General features: G+C 43.6%; 1 protein-coding gene across 1 annotated transcript in view; it reads right to left on the bottom strand.

Annotated features, from left to right (window-relative positions):
- The window catches only part of KCNH5 (potassium voltage-gated channel subfamily H member 5), a 216,315-nt gene that overhangs the window by 137,540 nt on the left and 62,977 nt on the right, over positions 1–15,798 (bottom strand). The window contains exons 5-6 of the mRNA XM_020809805.3: positions 12,783–12,898; positions 11,867–12,259 (exon numbers count right to left, since the gene is read on the bottom strand). Coding sequence (XP_020665464.3) covers positions 11,867–12,259; positions 12,783–12,898 — 509 coding nt within the window. The remainder of the gene's footprint in view (positions 1–11,866; positions 12,260–12,782; positions 12,899–15,798) is intronic.

Raw genomic sequence — 15,798 nt, 5'->3', positions numbered from 1 at the left:
TCCCTCAAAATGGATAGGTTTGTTCTCCCTGCAGTCCAGGGGACTCTCAAGAGTCTCCTCCAACACCACAATTCAAAAGCATAGATTCTTCCGTGGTCAGCCTTCTTTATGGTCCAGCTCTCACTTCCATACATCACTACAGGAAAAACCATAGCTTTGACCATTCGGACCTTTGTCGGCAAGGTGATGTCTCTGCTTTTTAAGATGATGTATATATATACACAGCATCTTATATATATCTTATATATATATATATACATCTTAAAAAGATGCTCATTTAGAAAGCTGCAGTTCTCTACCGGGAAAACCCTGAAAGGGATCACCGTAAGTCAGAATTGACTGGAGGGCAGATGATGATCAATGACGACAGCAACACTGCCTGCCATCAAGTCAGTTTTGAGTTATGGTGACCCTTCCATGGTTTTCTAGTTATACATGGCATAAAAATGGTTTGGCATTCTCTTCTTCTAGAGGCGTTCTGGGACCATGGACCTTGCCCAAGGCTACACAGGCTGGCTCTTCTCCCTGGAGACACCCTGTGGAAGAGAACTCCCAAACTTTGGCTCCACAGCAGGTACTGCCGACAGATACCCAACTCACTGAGCTATCAAGATCGCCTTAAGCATCACCACTGCAAGTTAAATAAAAATAAAATACATTCTACCATAGCAGGGGAGACAATGTAGTAGTGATATGTCCACCTCTCGCCCAGTCTTCTCTTCAGTTTTTTAACTGGACTTGGGTTGCAGAGCCCTTCAAATAGACAATATCATCCCATAAAGTTGGGTGTCTGCCTAGCCACCGTATTGCTGATTGTTGGCTTTGGAGCATAGAGTCCACCACTGCCTCTAAGGACCCTTTCTGTTTAATGCATGCCAGCAAAGAGTCTGGTGTGCATCCACTCATCAATCATAAGCTGGTGGAAACTCTGCCAGCCACTGAAACCTAAAACAGAGATATTTCCAGCTGAGCTACTTACAACCAGCTTAGCCCCAAAGCCCCTATGAGCTCTTTAATCCTTCTTTGCTGGTGTTAATGTCGGCGGCATACATCTTTGAAGATTCCTCTCTTGCACAGAGAGAAGGTCCTTTTGCAAGTAAATGATTAAGTAAGCTGACCATGAATAGGTCTAAAAGGACTGCAGATATGGAACGTGGCTGCCCCTTGCTTTGCAAAGCCAAATTTCAGGCTGGCCTAAGTCTCAAGCACTCTAGCCAGCAGCATCACACAGCCAGAATAGGACGGGTTGAGCCCTATCCAGAGTTGCATAACCCCATGGACTTACACTTGTGATCAAGGAACAGGGTTGCAGTGTGTAGCCGCTGATGTGGCCTACGGCCCTGCGATGTGCACGCTCGACTCAAGTATTTGTAGCAAAGAAGCCAAAACAGTGCTAGTTTCCAACCCTTCTGGAGGACAACTCATACACATCTGTCTGGCCAACATATATGTAGACGTTTAAGCCATAGGTAGGAATACCTGGGTGGATCAGGATGTGCCACCTCAGGAAGCAGGGACTCCAGCTTTGTGTCCCACCTTTTCAAATAAGCAGGAATATGAATACTGAAAAAAGGCTTTTTTTGTAGACAACCGCAGCACCTGAACGGCATTTAGGGCCTTGGCTCTCTAAAGCAGTGGTCTAAAGCAGCCTTGGATCTCTAAAGCAGTGGTCCCCAAACTTGGCCCTCCAGATGTTCTTGGACTTAAACTCTCAGAAGCCTTCACCACCATCTCTGCTGGCCAGGATTTCTGGGAGTTGAAGTCCAAGAACATCTGGAGGCCCAAGGTTGGGGACCACTGCTGCAAAGGATTACAGTTGGCTTGTGCTAATAACATGAATTTGACACAACTCCGGCAGCCGGTGGAAGACAGGAGGGCCTGGCGTACTCTGGTCCATGGGGGTCACAAAGAATCAGACACGACTAAAGGACTAAACAACAACAGACTACTAACGGCTGTGAATCAAAGAAAATTCCAGTGTATATTTCAGCATCTTGGGGAAGAGGGTGACAAGAACACATGACAGACTAGCACAGCCACTTGATACATCACCACAGGGCCTGACTGTCTGCTCAAATGACTGTGTAGGTTCAGCCTCTTGATGGACAATGGCAATCACTCTTGTGATCATTCTTTATCTTGACAGAACGCAGACCTGACTTGGCCTGGCCATCTCTGAAAACCTAGGACATCTTCAAGGAGAGAAGAGTCCACTACAAAGGAGGAAACATGGCCACCCTACACCTGGAGCCCCTTCTCTGCCCATGCCTTCTGGATTTTTCTTTCTCAAACAGAACATCCTGCCGGGCCACCTCCTCCTGCTCATGGATTCCACTCTCGGTTCCATTGCACCCTTTCTTAGCCGAGCATGGCTTTGGACCCTCTGAAGTCTCATGGTGGCTGTTTCATCCCATTGACTCGATCATTTCTTGCACCTAAGTTTCTGAATAGCCAAGCCAGTCGGACAAAGGCTGATGAGTCCGATACAACAGCTCACGCCCCATGGAGATGCTCTGCCTCCCAGGACCCCATCAGGGCAGCTCAGCCAATCACATCCCCAAAAAATGTCACTAGCATCCATTCCTTTGTGGATTATAAATCCACCTCCCCGGATCAAGCACACTCTCTACATGCTAAACTACAACACCACTCCACCCGTACCAGACTGACTGGCACCAAGGTAGCGGGAATGATGGGTGTTGTAGTCTAATAGGTCAGGAGGTCCCATGTGAGGAAAGATTTGCTGAATTACACCTTAGCTCCTCCTTGACTTTCCATACACTATTGTGATTACCATTCTGGAGGCGCTCTGAACCATAAGCTGTTTTCCCCCTACCAGTTCCCTGTTGCGTGCAGCGAAATAATGTTACAAATCAACACGGCTAGCTGCCGTCAGCCTTCTTCTAAGTCTGCATCAGAAAGGATCCCTTTGTATCTCCTGTTTCCTCAGTAAAGCTCCCTTCTCTCTCCCAACCATGCCCCCAATACCAATAAAAACACACACACAAGAAAACTGTGTGCTCTCCTGCAAAGCTTCAGAAACTGAAAAAGCTCTCAATTACACCAGGCATTCGTTAAGAAGTTTCCCACAAAGGAACTGAATTTCAATAATGTATACCCAACATCTGTCTCTCCGTTAACACATCCAGCACAGCTGAGGGAGGGAAATGTCTGAGAAGAGTAATTAGAATTCAATATCCTATAGCCTAAATGATCAGCTATAAATCTTGCATAAAGTGGGATGCTGTAAACAAATACTCCCGGCCTGTCCCAGCCTCAGGCTACCTCTGCTAAAGGCTCCCAGGCAATCTCTGTGGAAATACCTAAAAGCTCCATGTACAAACTACCCTTGCCTTCACTACTGGCGTACTACAGAATATTCATAAGATCACATCTTTTGAAAACATTTCCCATCTTGGTCCCCAGCACATCATAAACGACGGCTTTCTGCCAGAGCTTGGAAACATTCCTTTTATGGACTACAACTCCCCAAATCCCCGAGCTGCCCGTATGCATTCTACAAACTTAATGTAGAAAGCCTGAGAGCTTCATAAAACTGGAAGGCGCAGCTTGGCCAGAACCTTCTTATGTTTGCCCACCGTTTTCCAAAACTGGTTCAGCATCTCAGATAGGTCCCGTAAATGTCAGACTAAAATCCAGAGCTCATTCACAACCACCAACCCATGACATCAGAGTCGTCCTCCTCCATGGTGGACAACCTGTGACCCACCAGATGTTCTTGCAATGGAACGCCCATCGTTTATGATAACTGACTGTGCTGGCTAGGGCTGATGGGCGTTGTAAGTCAACAGCATCACAAAGGTTGGAAAACAGTCACAAAATTGCCCACCTGCCCACTTTTAGTGTGAATGCTGCTAAACAAGATGCATCAATTGCCAGGCTCAAATTAATGCAGCTTCTATACCACAAGTTAAAAAACTGGAGCTCTCTGCCAAATGACTTGTGGATCTTCTGGAAATAAATTACCAGTTTATCTGAGAGCTGTGTCACAATTCTTGAGGCTGTCCATCAATGCTTGCCATCTGGACAGTAGGAAGTTTTGGTCTTCCCCACTGTGGAAATATATATTGGCCTATGTCCTGCTCAGTATTTACACATGCACTGAGCACCAACTGCAGAAGCTTCTACAGCAGTCTGATGAAGTGACATGCATGCACAAGCAGGTACAGGACCAGCACCTTGTAAAACTGCCAAGGCAAATTCTATAGTTGGCACTCAATGGATATGTAAACGGTAAACAGGATATTAGCCATTGCACTTCAATTGAAAGTCTAATCCTTTCTTCCAAATTTGTACTGTAATATATAAATCAGCAGGTCCGCATTTTATGCAAACTGAAGACCTAACTCATCCTCTCTCTTCTTTTGATAATTTGTTCCATCTTGTTTGGCTCTGCTGCACCCATGGCTATCCTACATGAGAGAGGCTACTTATAAGCCAGGTTTGGCAAAGGGAAACTGGATTCCACGGACCTGATTTCTGCTACTGCTTTGATAGAGGTGGAGGCAGCTGACTTCCTTTGCTCAGCAGTAATTTGAAAAACCTCAGTGCATTAACCTCCACTGCAGGCACCAGAGCAAGCTTTGCAAACAGAAAGCTAACACAATTAACTCTGAGGTCCAACTGTTTACTCTGACTTGCTGAGAGGTGTTACTTCCAAAGCCTTGGGAAGTTTATATTCACTGATGCCAGTGTGTTACAGAAGAGGGAGATGAAGCAAGGAATATAATACATCTGTAAATAAACTGCAATTTCGTACAAGCTGTTTCTTACAGCTTGGAGAACTTCTGCAAGGCTCCTAGGTAAAGATTCTCCTCGACAATTTGTCCAGCCGTGTCTGACTCTAGGGGGTGGTGCTCATCTCTGTTTCCAACCCATAGAGCCAGCGTTTGTCCAAAGACAATCTTCCGTGGTCATGTGGCCAGCACGACTAGACACGGAACGCCATTTCCTCCCCACTGTGGTGGTACCTATTTATCTACTTGCATTTTGCATGCTTTCAAACTGCTAGGTTGGCGGGAGTTGGGACAAGCGGCAGGGGCTCCCTCCGACACGTGGATTCGATCTTACGACTGCAGGTCTTCTGACTTTGCAGCACAGAGGCTTCTGCGTCCCTCACAAGTCTCCTAGTTCAATGTAAAACCTAAGTTTCCAACTCCTTTTCTACTTTGTTCCAACACAACCAAATAGTGTCATCAGTGAACCTGGCCAATCAACTTGATATTTTTATGTGGCATCAAATCACTTCTGAGTTATGGTGACCCTAACAGTGTTTTCAAGGTACAAGAGAGATGCGAGGATAGATTTATCATCGGCACTCTCCCAACACTCCAGTGGAGGGGATGTCCCCTGGTTCTAGTATTGTGTGAGAGGGAAAAGAGCTTTCCTCTATCCACTTTATCCATCCCTTGCATAATTTTGTATGTCTCAATCATGTCCCCCCTCAGGTGCCTTTTCTCCAGACTAAAGAGCTACAAACGCTGTAGCCTTTCCTCATAAGGGAATTACCCCAGCCCAGACATCATTTGAGTTGCTTTCGTCTGCACCTTTTCCAGTTCCACTATGTCTTTTTTGAGATGCGGTGACCAGAACTGTACGCCAAGGTCCAGCTAAGTTGGGACTTGAATGATAGGCAAAAAGACTTTTTTGATTAGCAATCATCTCACCCGCTTACCCCAGCCCCTGTTCCCTCGAGATTTCTCCAGCAGCAATGTCTCAGGGTGAGCTTTCATAGATGGAACACATTTAGTTGCCTTGGCCTCAAATGGGCAATTAAGAGCCCATAGCTTTACAAAAGACTCGCTCCCTGTGGCGAAGAAAATGGCTAGCACTGGTTCGCTGATCATGGATCGACGCACCTGCCTGATTCAAAGAATTTCCCAACATAATTCTCCAGCACTTCAAAAATTTACCACTGCGCCATGGGACAGGAATGTTTAATTTCAAATAGCAAGCTGCTTTGATGGCTTCAAGATAGATACTATCATATTTTCACAAGCTACCTGCTGATCTAGGGTTATTGACTGGTGCAATAAATAAAATGCATATATATAAATATCAGTGGGAGGGCAGAATTTGGAAGCATTTTCCATTGCGAGAGAGAGAGAATGAGAGAGAGAGAGGTTTCTTTCAACCACTGTAGTGGGGAGAATGGAATGGAAACTGCCATTTATAAGCTGAGGAGTCAGCATTTTGATTTGTAATCCACTCTTCCCACACCAGCTCACTTGAGGATTGTGCACTGATGATTCATATGCTAGTACAAGACCATGAACCTGCAGAGTACTGGCATCCAAGAGCATCAACTCTTATTTTCTAAATTGATCTCAAGGGGGGCTGAATTTCTGCATTGCAGCTGCATGCCTGTGTTATACACCTGAGTCCTAGATCAGAATTATTCATTAAGTTCTACGATCTCAGCAATACCCAAGCAAAGCAACCCTCCCTCCCTCCCTCCCTCCCTCCCTTCCTTCCTTCCTTCCTTCCTTCCTTCCTTCCTTCCTTCCTTCCTTCCTTCCTTCCTTCCTTCCTTCCTTCCTTCCTTCCTTCCTTCCTTCCTTCCTTCCTTCCTTCCTTCCTTCCTTCCTTCCTTCCTTCCAATCCAATCCAATCCAATCCAATCCAGTCCAGTCCAAGAACTGTTAAGAGATTCTCATGGGGAGAGGGGGGAAAAAAAGGAATGTTTCCAAAGCTGCACCAACATGTATATACAGCTCCTGGAAGAGGAATAGGCATTTAGTATGATTCCCATGATCACCGGCTTGCAGCAAAAGATAGCAGCCACTGGCTGGAGCTCCAGTAAATCAAGATGCTGTATTTCTGGTTTTAAGAAAAACCTAGCATGGGGACTGATGACAAAGTCTGGGCAGGAAGTCTTATTAACTCCATGCAGGTTGGCAGGCAGGCATAGCTGGTGTTGACCATGACTAGAATCACAGAATCATGAAGTCAGAAAGGGACTACAAAGCTATCAAGTCCAACCCCCACCTCAGTGCAGGAATACAAATCAAAGGATATCTGCCAGGTGGTTGTCTACACTTCTCTTCAATGCCTCCAGTGTTGGAGCACTCACCATCCCTCAAGGTAATTGGTTCCACTGTCGTACTGCTCTAACAGTTAGGACGTTTCCCCTGATATTCAACCAAAATCTGGCTTCCATTGCTGTGCATCCTGCACTCTGGGATGATCAAGAACAGATCCTGCCCCTCCTCTGTATTTGAAAAGTGCTATTCTATCTCCCCCTCAGTCTACTTTTTTCAAGGTTGAACATGCCTACTTCTTTCTTTCCTCATAAGACTGGGTTTCCAGCCCCCTGATCATCCTTGTCGCCTTCCTCTGAACTTGTTCCAATTTGTCAGCACCTTTCTTGAAGTGGGGTGTCCAGAACTGGGGACACAGTACTCCAGATGAGGTCTAACCAGTGCAAAATAGAGGGGAACTAATACCTTGTGGGATTTGAAGACTATACTCCTTTTCATGCAGCCTGTAATAGCATTTGCCTTTCTTGTAGCCATGTCACACTGTTGGCTCATATTCAGCTTGTGATCTGCAACAATTCCAATATCCTTCCTCATTCATAGTATTGCAGAGCCAGGTATCCCCCATCCTGTAACTGTGCAATTGGTTTCTTTTTCCGAGGTGCAGTACTTTACACTTAACCCTGTTGAATTTCATTCTGTTGTTTTCAGAATGGAAAGCAGGGTGGCCAGAGGAAGTGAAGGCAAAGTCCACAGAAGGAAGGGCTAAGTAATCCTGGTTAGTTCCCTTCCTCCTCCATTGAAGGCATAACAATAATACTTCCTTGCCATGATGTCAATTCCAATGTATGGTGATCCTTTCCAAGTTGTCTAGGTATAGAAAATTGTTTACTATTCAATGGGGACATTCTGGGACTACCATGTAGCTTGCCCAAGGCTAGGCAAGCTGGCTGTTCTCCCAGGAGCCATAGTAGGGAATCCAACTCCCAAGCTGGATATCCAGCTCAGTGAACTATCCAGCCAGCACCTGCCACTACACATTCCTTTTTTTTCCTGGAACTTTATTCCGCACATTAGGGGCCACCACCGAGAAGGCCCCATTTTATTATTATTATTATTATTATTATTATTATTATTATTATTATTATTATTATTATTATTATTATTATTATTATTATTATTATTATTATTATTATTATTATTATTATTATTATTATTATTATTATTATTTCAACTACCAACACATATCTAAACCTACAATGTAGGCCCACTACACATTCCTTAACAGTTGACACCTAGATGAACTAAGCCAGAATCTAATGTTGGCTCACTGGGAATCGAGCTGTTCTCATTCTTTCACTGCTGGAGGAAATGTATGACATCTACCACTCTTTCCAGCTACTACAAGGGTGGTCACCCACCATTTGCCCTAACTGACCCCCTTTCAGTGGTGGGTGGTTATTATGCCACAATCTTTGCATAGACACAGCCTATGATTTCTCTGTTGCTGGTGCTGGTTTTGCCTTCATTGCAACTTCTTGGAAGAGTTCCCCAAAGGGCTATGCACTGAATTTGGAAAAAAAAAAATCTCAAGATACTGACTAAGCATCAGCCCAATTAGGACTGATTTGTACAAGGTCTGGATCACAGCAGAACAGCCACAAGTCTAGAACATCCCAGGCTGGGCCATGATGGTTAAACGTCCTTCTCAGCCTGTTCTAAAGCAGGAGGTTTCCCTGAATGGACAAGATTTGATGCTAATAAACAACACACATCATTTAGTAAAGATCTCATGGGTGGGCATTAAAAATAGAGCTATCCTTGAAATTATGAATTCATGCTTTTAGGACGGGACAAACATGTATCTTCATTTGAAAAGAGAATATGCCATTTTTTGGCATATTTATTCTTTCTGCTCCTTCGGCATCCAACTTAACATCTTTAGTGTTAGAATGATTGATTAAACAGTATGCTTATTTAAAAGTCGTCACTTTTTCAGCGACTGCTGCAACTGCTTCCTTTTTTGTTTGTTTATTTGGTCAGATCTTAGATATTAAGCCTTTTTCTCTCTTTAACAAGATTCCTGCCCATAACAAAGCTGTAGAAATGCTGTAAGCACAGAAAAAAAAGATCCAGGAAAACAACGCTGAATATTCAGTACAATTTGCTGGAAATGCAACTGCAGACCCCCAAAATTCCGAATGCATCTCACCTCCACCATTTCCTTGATTCATTCCTATCATCACCACCCAAGCTGATTCTGACTTATGGCAACTCTTCCCAGAGTTTTCTAGGTGTGGGAATTAATTTACCAATCTCTTTCTCTTGGGGGTGCTCTGGGACTGTGCCTTGGCCAGTCTGACTCTTCTTTCAGGATTTACAGTGAGGAATCAAAGTCTCTGGCTCTGCCACCAGATATACAACTCGCTGAGCTATCCAAGCAGCTGATTCCTTCCCATCTCCCCAATTCCCCATCCAGTTGTACTGGAGGTCCATTGAGTTTTTGATGGATATCTTCTGTAGGTCTACAGGACCCTTTTGCCCTCTCATGGATTTTGGTGGGCTGAAGTCTCCTCCCCTCCCCCTCCAAAGGGAGCAACAAAAATCATGCCCTCAAAGTAAGTGGCACCCCCCTGAATCCTAGATGTTATTTCAACCACCCAGGTTTATTTTAGGTCTTAAGAAGCCTGACAGCCCTGCAACCACCATAGCATAGGCATCCTTCAGTCTCAAGAGACTGGTATCATGCTCTGCATGGAGGACTTGGAACAGAGTCTAGTGTGGCTGAGAAGGCCAATTTGAGAGTGACAATCCCTTCCACACTGAGGACAAATACAATCTATCCCCTGTCCAGCTACCTGATTTTGCTGCTTTCCTGACTGCCTCTTTGCCTCGGCCTGCTGGACAAGGGTCTCTTCAAATTGAGAGAGGCCTTGATGCACTGAACGCCGGGATGTCAGGGTTTCCCATCTGTTGAGGTCCATTCCTAAGGCCTTCAGATTCCACTTGCAGATATCCTTGTATTGCAGTTGTGGTCTCCCTCTGGGGCGATTTCCCTGCACTAATTCTCCATACAGGAGATCCTTTGGAATCTGACCATCAGCCATTCTTACAACATGCCCGAGCCAACATAGACGTCGCTGTTTCAGTAACATATACATGCTAAAAATTCCAGCTCAATCTAGAAATCTGAAAGGTAAACCATATATCTTCCATATATTACTCTCCTCACCCACCCACTCACCCGCCATGTTTTCAATTTTCTTTTCTTCTTACCAGAAGAAAATAATTAAGAAGGAAAGGGCAGAAGAGTTGCACCCTCTCTCTTGCTTAGGTGTGTTAAACCAGTCTTCTTTGGGGCATGCCCCTAAGTCCGATTGATTGCATTGGACATGGTTAGGCACCCTCAAAAGGCCTTCACCCATGACTTCTAGGCAAACCTAACAAATTCCCAACCTCTGGCTCTGCCACCAGGTACACAACTCACTGAGCTACCCAAACCTAACAAACCTATGGAAAAAGAAGAGAAGTCCTCCTATGAGACAGGAAATTATTTAAAGAATGTGTATATTGTGTGCTATGAAGTCAATTCTGACTTATTCTGGACACCAAAATTTAAGAAGGATGCTAACAAATTGGAACAAGTTCAGAGAAGGGCGACAAGGATGATCAGGGGGCTGGAAACAAAGCCTTATGAGGAAAGGCTGAAAGAATTGGGCATGTTTAGCTTTGAGAAAAGAAGGCTGAGAGGTGATATGATAGCACTTTTCAAGTATTTGAAAGGCTGTCATACAGAGGAGGGGCAAGATCTGTTCTCGATCATCCCAGAGTACAGGACACGCAACCATGGGCTCAAATTAAAGGAAGCCAGATTTCAGTTGAATCTCAAGAAAAACTTCCTGTTAGAGCAGTGCGACAGTAGAACCAGTTACCTTGGGAGTTGGTGAGTGCTCCAACATTGGAGGCATTCAAGAAAAACTTGGATAATCACCTAGCAGATATGCTTTGGTTGTATTCCTGGGTTGAGCAGGGGTTTGGACTTGATGGCCTTGTACACCCCTTCCAACTTCACCTTTCTATGATTCTGATTTTATTATTGCAACTTTCACAGAGTTTCCAAAGTATGTGAAATACTGTATTTAAGCAGTGGTTTTCCTAATACCATACTACAGTCAGTTTCCATGGACAAGCAAGGATTTGAATCCAGGCCTCTTGAGTCCTAGCCCAACACACTGTCCACTACTACACTATGCTGGTTCTCCCATCTAAAGGCTAAAATGCAGAAACTATGAAGGAATGGATCTTCAGTGGAACAGTGGAGAGAAGGATAATAGTGTATTGCGATCAGTGCTTTGTAACTAGTCTATAAATTACTTGGACTTAGGAATGAGTGTGATTTGGTCAAGGTTGCAAATAATGGCAAATTATTTAGGCGGTTAAAACAAAAAGGTCATCAAAGTGGTCCTTCCAAATATCTCATTATACTATGAAAATTGCATGTATTGTTTAATGCGAGCATGTGCATGGGATGAAGAAGGCAAGGGAAAAAATGAATCATGGGGCACTCATCATGATAGCTGCATCTTGCCCCAGGTATTAGAGGCTACGGACCTCTGTGTATCAGGTGCTCAGAAACATAAGGAACAAGGTATTGCAGTCATCACATCTTTGTAGGCTTCCTATAGACAGCTGATCATCTACCATGGGGACAGAATTTCTGGACAAGTTGACCCTTCTATCTTATTCAGCAGAAGTCTTTTTATGTTCTAAAGTAATCCCAGATTTGTTTGTGACTTACAGGAGCAAAATCACAACCGAATGCAGTAACTATGAATCGGTCCAGGACAAATGAAGGAGAAACTCCTTACCTCATCCACATTCTCAAAGGCATTGATGATGTCATAAGGTAAACATGACAAGAGGTCTATCACAAACCAGGTTTTCAGGTAGTTCATCCTGATGAGTTTGGGATCAGAGATGACTTCTCCGCCAGGTCCAACAAAGGTGGTGTGAAAATTTAAGACTATGTCCACCAGGAAAATGACGTCGACCACACTGTCCAAGACCAACCATGCAATGTTGTTCTGCTTCGTTTTGAAGGACACATTGTAAGGAACCATAATGGCTGTGTAGAAGGTGAGAATCAAGATGACCCAGTCCCATGTGGTTTTAAAAGCACAGTAGTGTAAAATTATATGTGGTGGAGTCTTTGGGGCTTCTTGCTTGTATTGTGGAAGAATATCTGAACCCAGCTGAAGAACCTTAAGCAAAACACACACGACCACAATTACTTTAGTGCAAATGCAGAGACCAGTGAAGAATTCAGAATAATTTTGGATAAACTGACTTGTTTCAAATTAAATCGAAAATAAGGCATTTTGTACTTCTAAGCTGAGATATGTCACAATTCTGATGGTGATTACAGAACCCCCTAGTTCTTCCTGACCCAACCCTGTTGGTCTGCAGACTCCCCAAGCAACCACCAGGACAAGATATTGACTATATTGGGGTGGAGAGGGAGTGAATCAGCTCCAAGCTGTACTCTTTACATTAAAGGAGCTATCCAAGGTCCTGAACATATTTTGGGAATATACTTTGGAGAGCTCCTATAAAGTTTGGATAGAAACCCAAAGCAAATTATCCGGGTTTATGACACGGTCATCCCCAAGCTCCACTGTTTCACAGCCTCTCTCCTTATAAGTCCCTCCACCCTCTACCACTCCTTCCCATTTCCCTTTATATGGTGACAAATGCCTATAACAGGAAGTAACCGTGGTTACTTACTTCAGCTAGCCTTGAATGTTTATGGACCACCTCAGCTTTGTTCATAGGAGTCAGCTGCTGCAAAACACTCCGGCTGTTCGTCAACGCTCGTGTCAACCGTGCAAATTTTGTCCAGCCTATGAAGATGAGAAAACGTGCGATGAGTTATATTTACTGACAAGCATCTTCACCACCTGTTATTTAGGAATAAGCAGAGGCAACAATTTTGCATTGCCAATGATAGTGTCCATCTGTTGTTCATAGAGCCAAATATTTAATCGTTAGGTCCACAATGGTTTGTCAATAAACTCTTTAAAAAGATGTTTTCTGGTGCCAGGAAAAGAAGGGATCCGAGAAACCATCCATGTAGGGACAGTTTCACAGTCAGGGGGCTGCTACTAAGTAGTTGATTCTTTAGACCACAAACTAAGTAGACATCAGTGCAACATGTATCAATTTAAATATGTCTACGATCTCCGAATGTCTCCCAATGATACAGTTTTGTTAAATGTAGTCAGCTAATTTCCAAGAGGGTAACCCTGTTAGTCCATTGCAGGATGACAACAAAGACTTGGAGCATTTCAAAGATACACAAGCTTTGTTAATACACGGTGCTGTGGACCATTTCAATGGCAACAGTTAAATTTTAGAGTTGAGTGTCCCAATCAAACAGCATACATTTGACAGCAGACCATCTCATCACATACCAGAGACCTTACAAATCTCATTAGCATCTGTAACAAATGTAGTGATGCCATGATCCATTGATTGATAATCTTTTCTCAAGAATGAGACTCTTTCGCATGTTCGAGGTCATAACTTCACTTCATGTAAATAGACTTGCTAAAGAACTATACTGTGGCCCGGTTTGGATGAAGACCATAATGCTTGTAGCCAGAGCTTATAGCAAAGTGAAAAGCAAAGCCTTTTGTTTATATACCACCCCATAGCACTTCAAGCACTCTCTAGGTGGTTTACAAGTTAATTATGCAGCCTACACATTGCCTCCCCCCCCCCGCAAGCTGGGTACTCATTTTACCGACCTCAGAAGGATGGAAGGCTGAGTCAACCTTGAGCCGGCTACCTGGGATTGAACCCCGGGCCGTGAGCACAGTTTTGGTTGCAGTACAGCAGTTTAACCACTGCGCCACAAGGCTCTTAACCTTGCTAGGTGCAGGATTCTGGGAACTGCAGTCCCTCAAAGGTAACTTTTCCAAACTCTGTTTCTATGAAAACAGCCTTAGATGATCCCAGTACTTCCTGCTGTTATTTCCACCGTCACACTCACATACCTATGGTTTGTAATTATGTTCAACTAGGAAAAACCACTACTACTTTAAACTATGTTTCGTTGAAACAAGCCGCAGGTTCTGATCCTCGCTTGTTCACTAACCATAGTTTAAACTAATCATAGATTGTTGAATGTCATTACAAATTGGAACACATTGAGAAACAGATATGGGTGTTTCCTGTCTGCTCACGCCTGCGCGAAAAGAGAGAGAAAAGGAAATATATATCCCCGAAGAAGGAGGAGGAGGAGGAGGAGGAGGAGATGCTGGTGGTGGTGGTGGTGGTGATGATGATGATGACGATGACGGTGATGACGATGACGATGACGACAATAATAATGATAATGATAATGATAATGATAATGATAATGATAATGATAATGATAATGATAATGATAATAATAATAATAATAATAATAATAATAATAATAATAATAATAATAATAATAATAATAATAATAATAATAATAATAATAATAATAATAATAATAATAATAATAATAATAATAATAATAATAATAATAGGTTTTTGGTTAAAACTTGTAGATGTTACATAATACCAGTCAATGTTTTTATAATTTTGATTGACTATGCCTGGTGTTTTTCAATGATGATGATGATGATTCAGCATTATGTCAGGCCTGCATAGATATCTGAAATCCCTACAGGTCAAGCATTATTTATACAAGTTTGGAAAAAAAACTTCAGACATTGAAGTGGAAAGTATCTTCTTCAAACCTACAGAATTTCTCATAAAAACGCTGAGATCAGACCACAAACTCTGCCTCTGAAGTTCCTGCCACCATCACGGTCGCCACCAACGTTCAGCAGAAACACTAAGAGCAAGAAAATGTCAGAGTGTTCTCGGGCACCACAGAGTCTCATCGATCTGCGTGGCAGAACGGAAGGCTCTGGACACCTGTCGCTCCTCCTGCTGCTTCTGCTCTGGCGCTGCATCTTTTCAGCCACTTGGTTCCACTGACAGCAGCACCAGTTTCGAAAAAGGCTGCATTAAGTGGGGGCAGCCAGGGATGCAAAATCCAGCCTTGTGTGTTTCTTTGTTGCCCAACCCTGCCTAAGAGTATTAAATCGCACCCTGCTGCCCTACGGGACAGCAAATTGCAAAAAGGGGTTAAGCGTGTTAGAGATGGAAGGTGCTAGACAGCTTAAATTAAGCTGTCTCTTTCCCAAGACTGCATAGGGAGAGGGCTGAGATGCTCAAGTGTGATCTGATGCCAGCAACCATGCGAGGTCAGCATGCAGGCAATTCTTCAAGACGGTCCGTGCTAGGGCTGGACCAGATCTCTTTGCAGGATCTCGGATGGAAAACCTTTTCCGAGCCCCATTCCAAAATGCAGGCTGAGGTGAAAAAGCAGGTTCCTGGGGCCAGCAGTGCCCTATCTGTATGCCATCTCTGATTCCTACATTTGTCTGAATTATCTCAGCTTAGTCAGCTATTTTGAATTTTTGACGGCAGATGGTCAGCCAGTCAAGACGTATTCCCAGAAGTTTAGGTCATTAATCTGCATAGTGATCAGATTAAAGCTTTTAATATTTTATTTCCTCCTCTTTGAGCGAGAAATGACGGAACACGCTTTCAGCTGACCGTTTCTGATCTTTCGATGTGTTCACTGCTGACTTGGATAGAGAAGATAACCTTTAGAGGGGTGGGAGCTGGTAAACCTTGAGTAATAGTCCTGTTTATAGCAATAGATACTGTAGCAATACATTTTGTTCAGATTCCACTG

The sequence above is a fragment of the Pogona vitticeps genome, chromosome 1 (genome assembly GCF_051106095.1).
Source record: "Pogona vitticeps strain Pit_001003342236 chromosome 1, PviZW2.1, whole genome shotgun sequence".
Lineage (NCBI taxonomy): Eukaryota > Metazoa > Chordata > Lepidosauria > Squamata > Agamidae > Pogona > Pogona vitticeps.
Note: the sequence above shows the minus strand (reverse complement) of the source record. Positions and strands in the feature narration are given on the sequence as shown.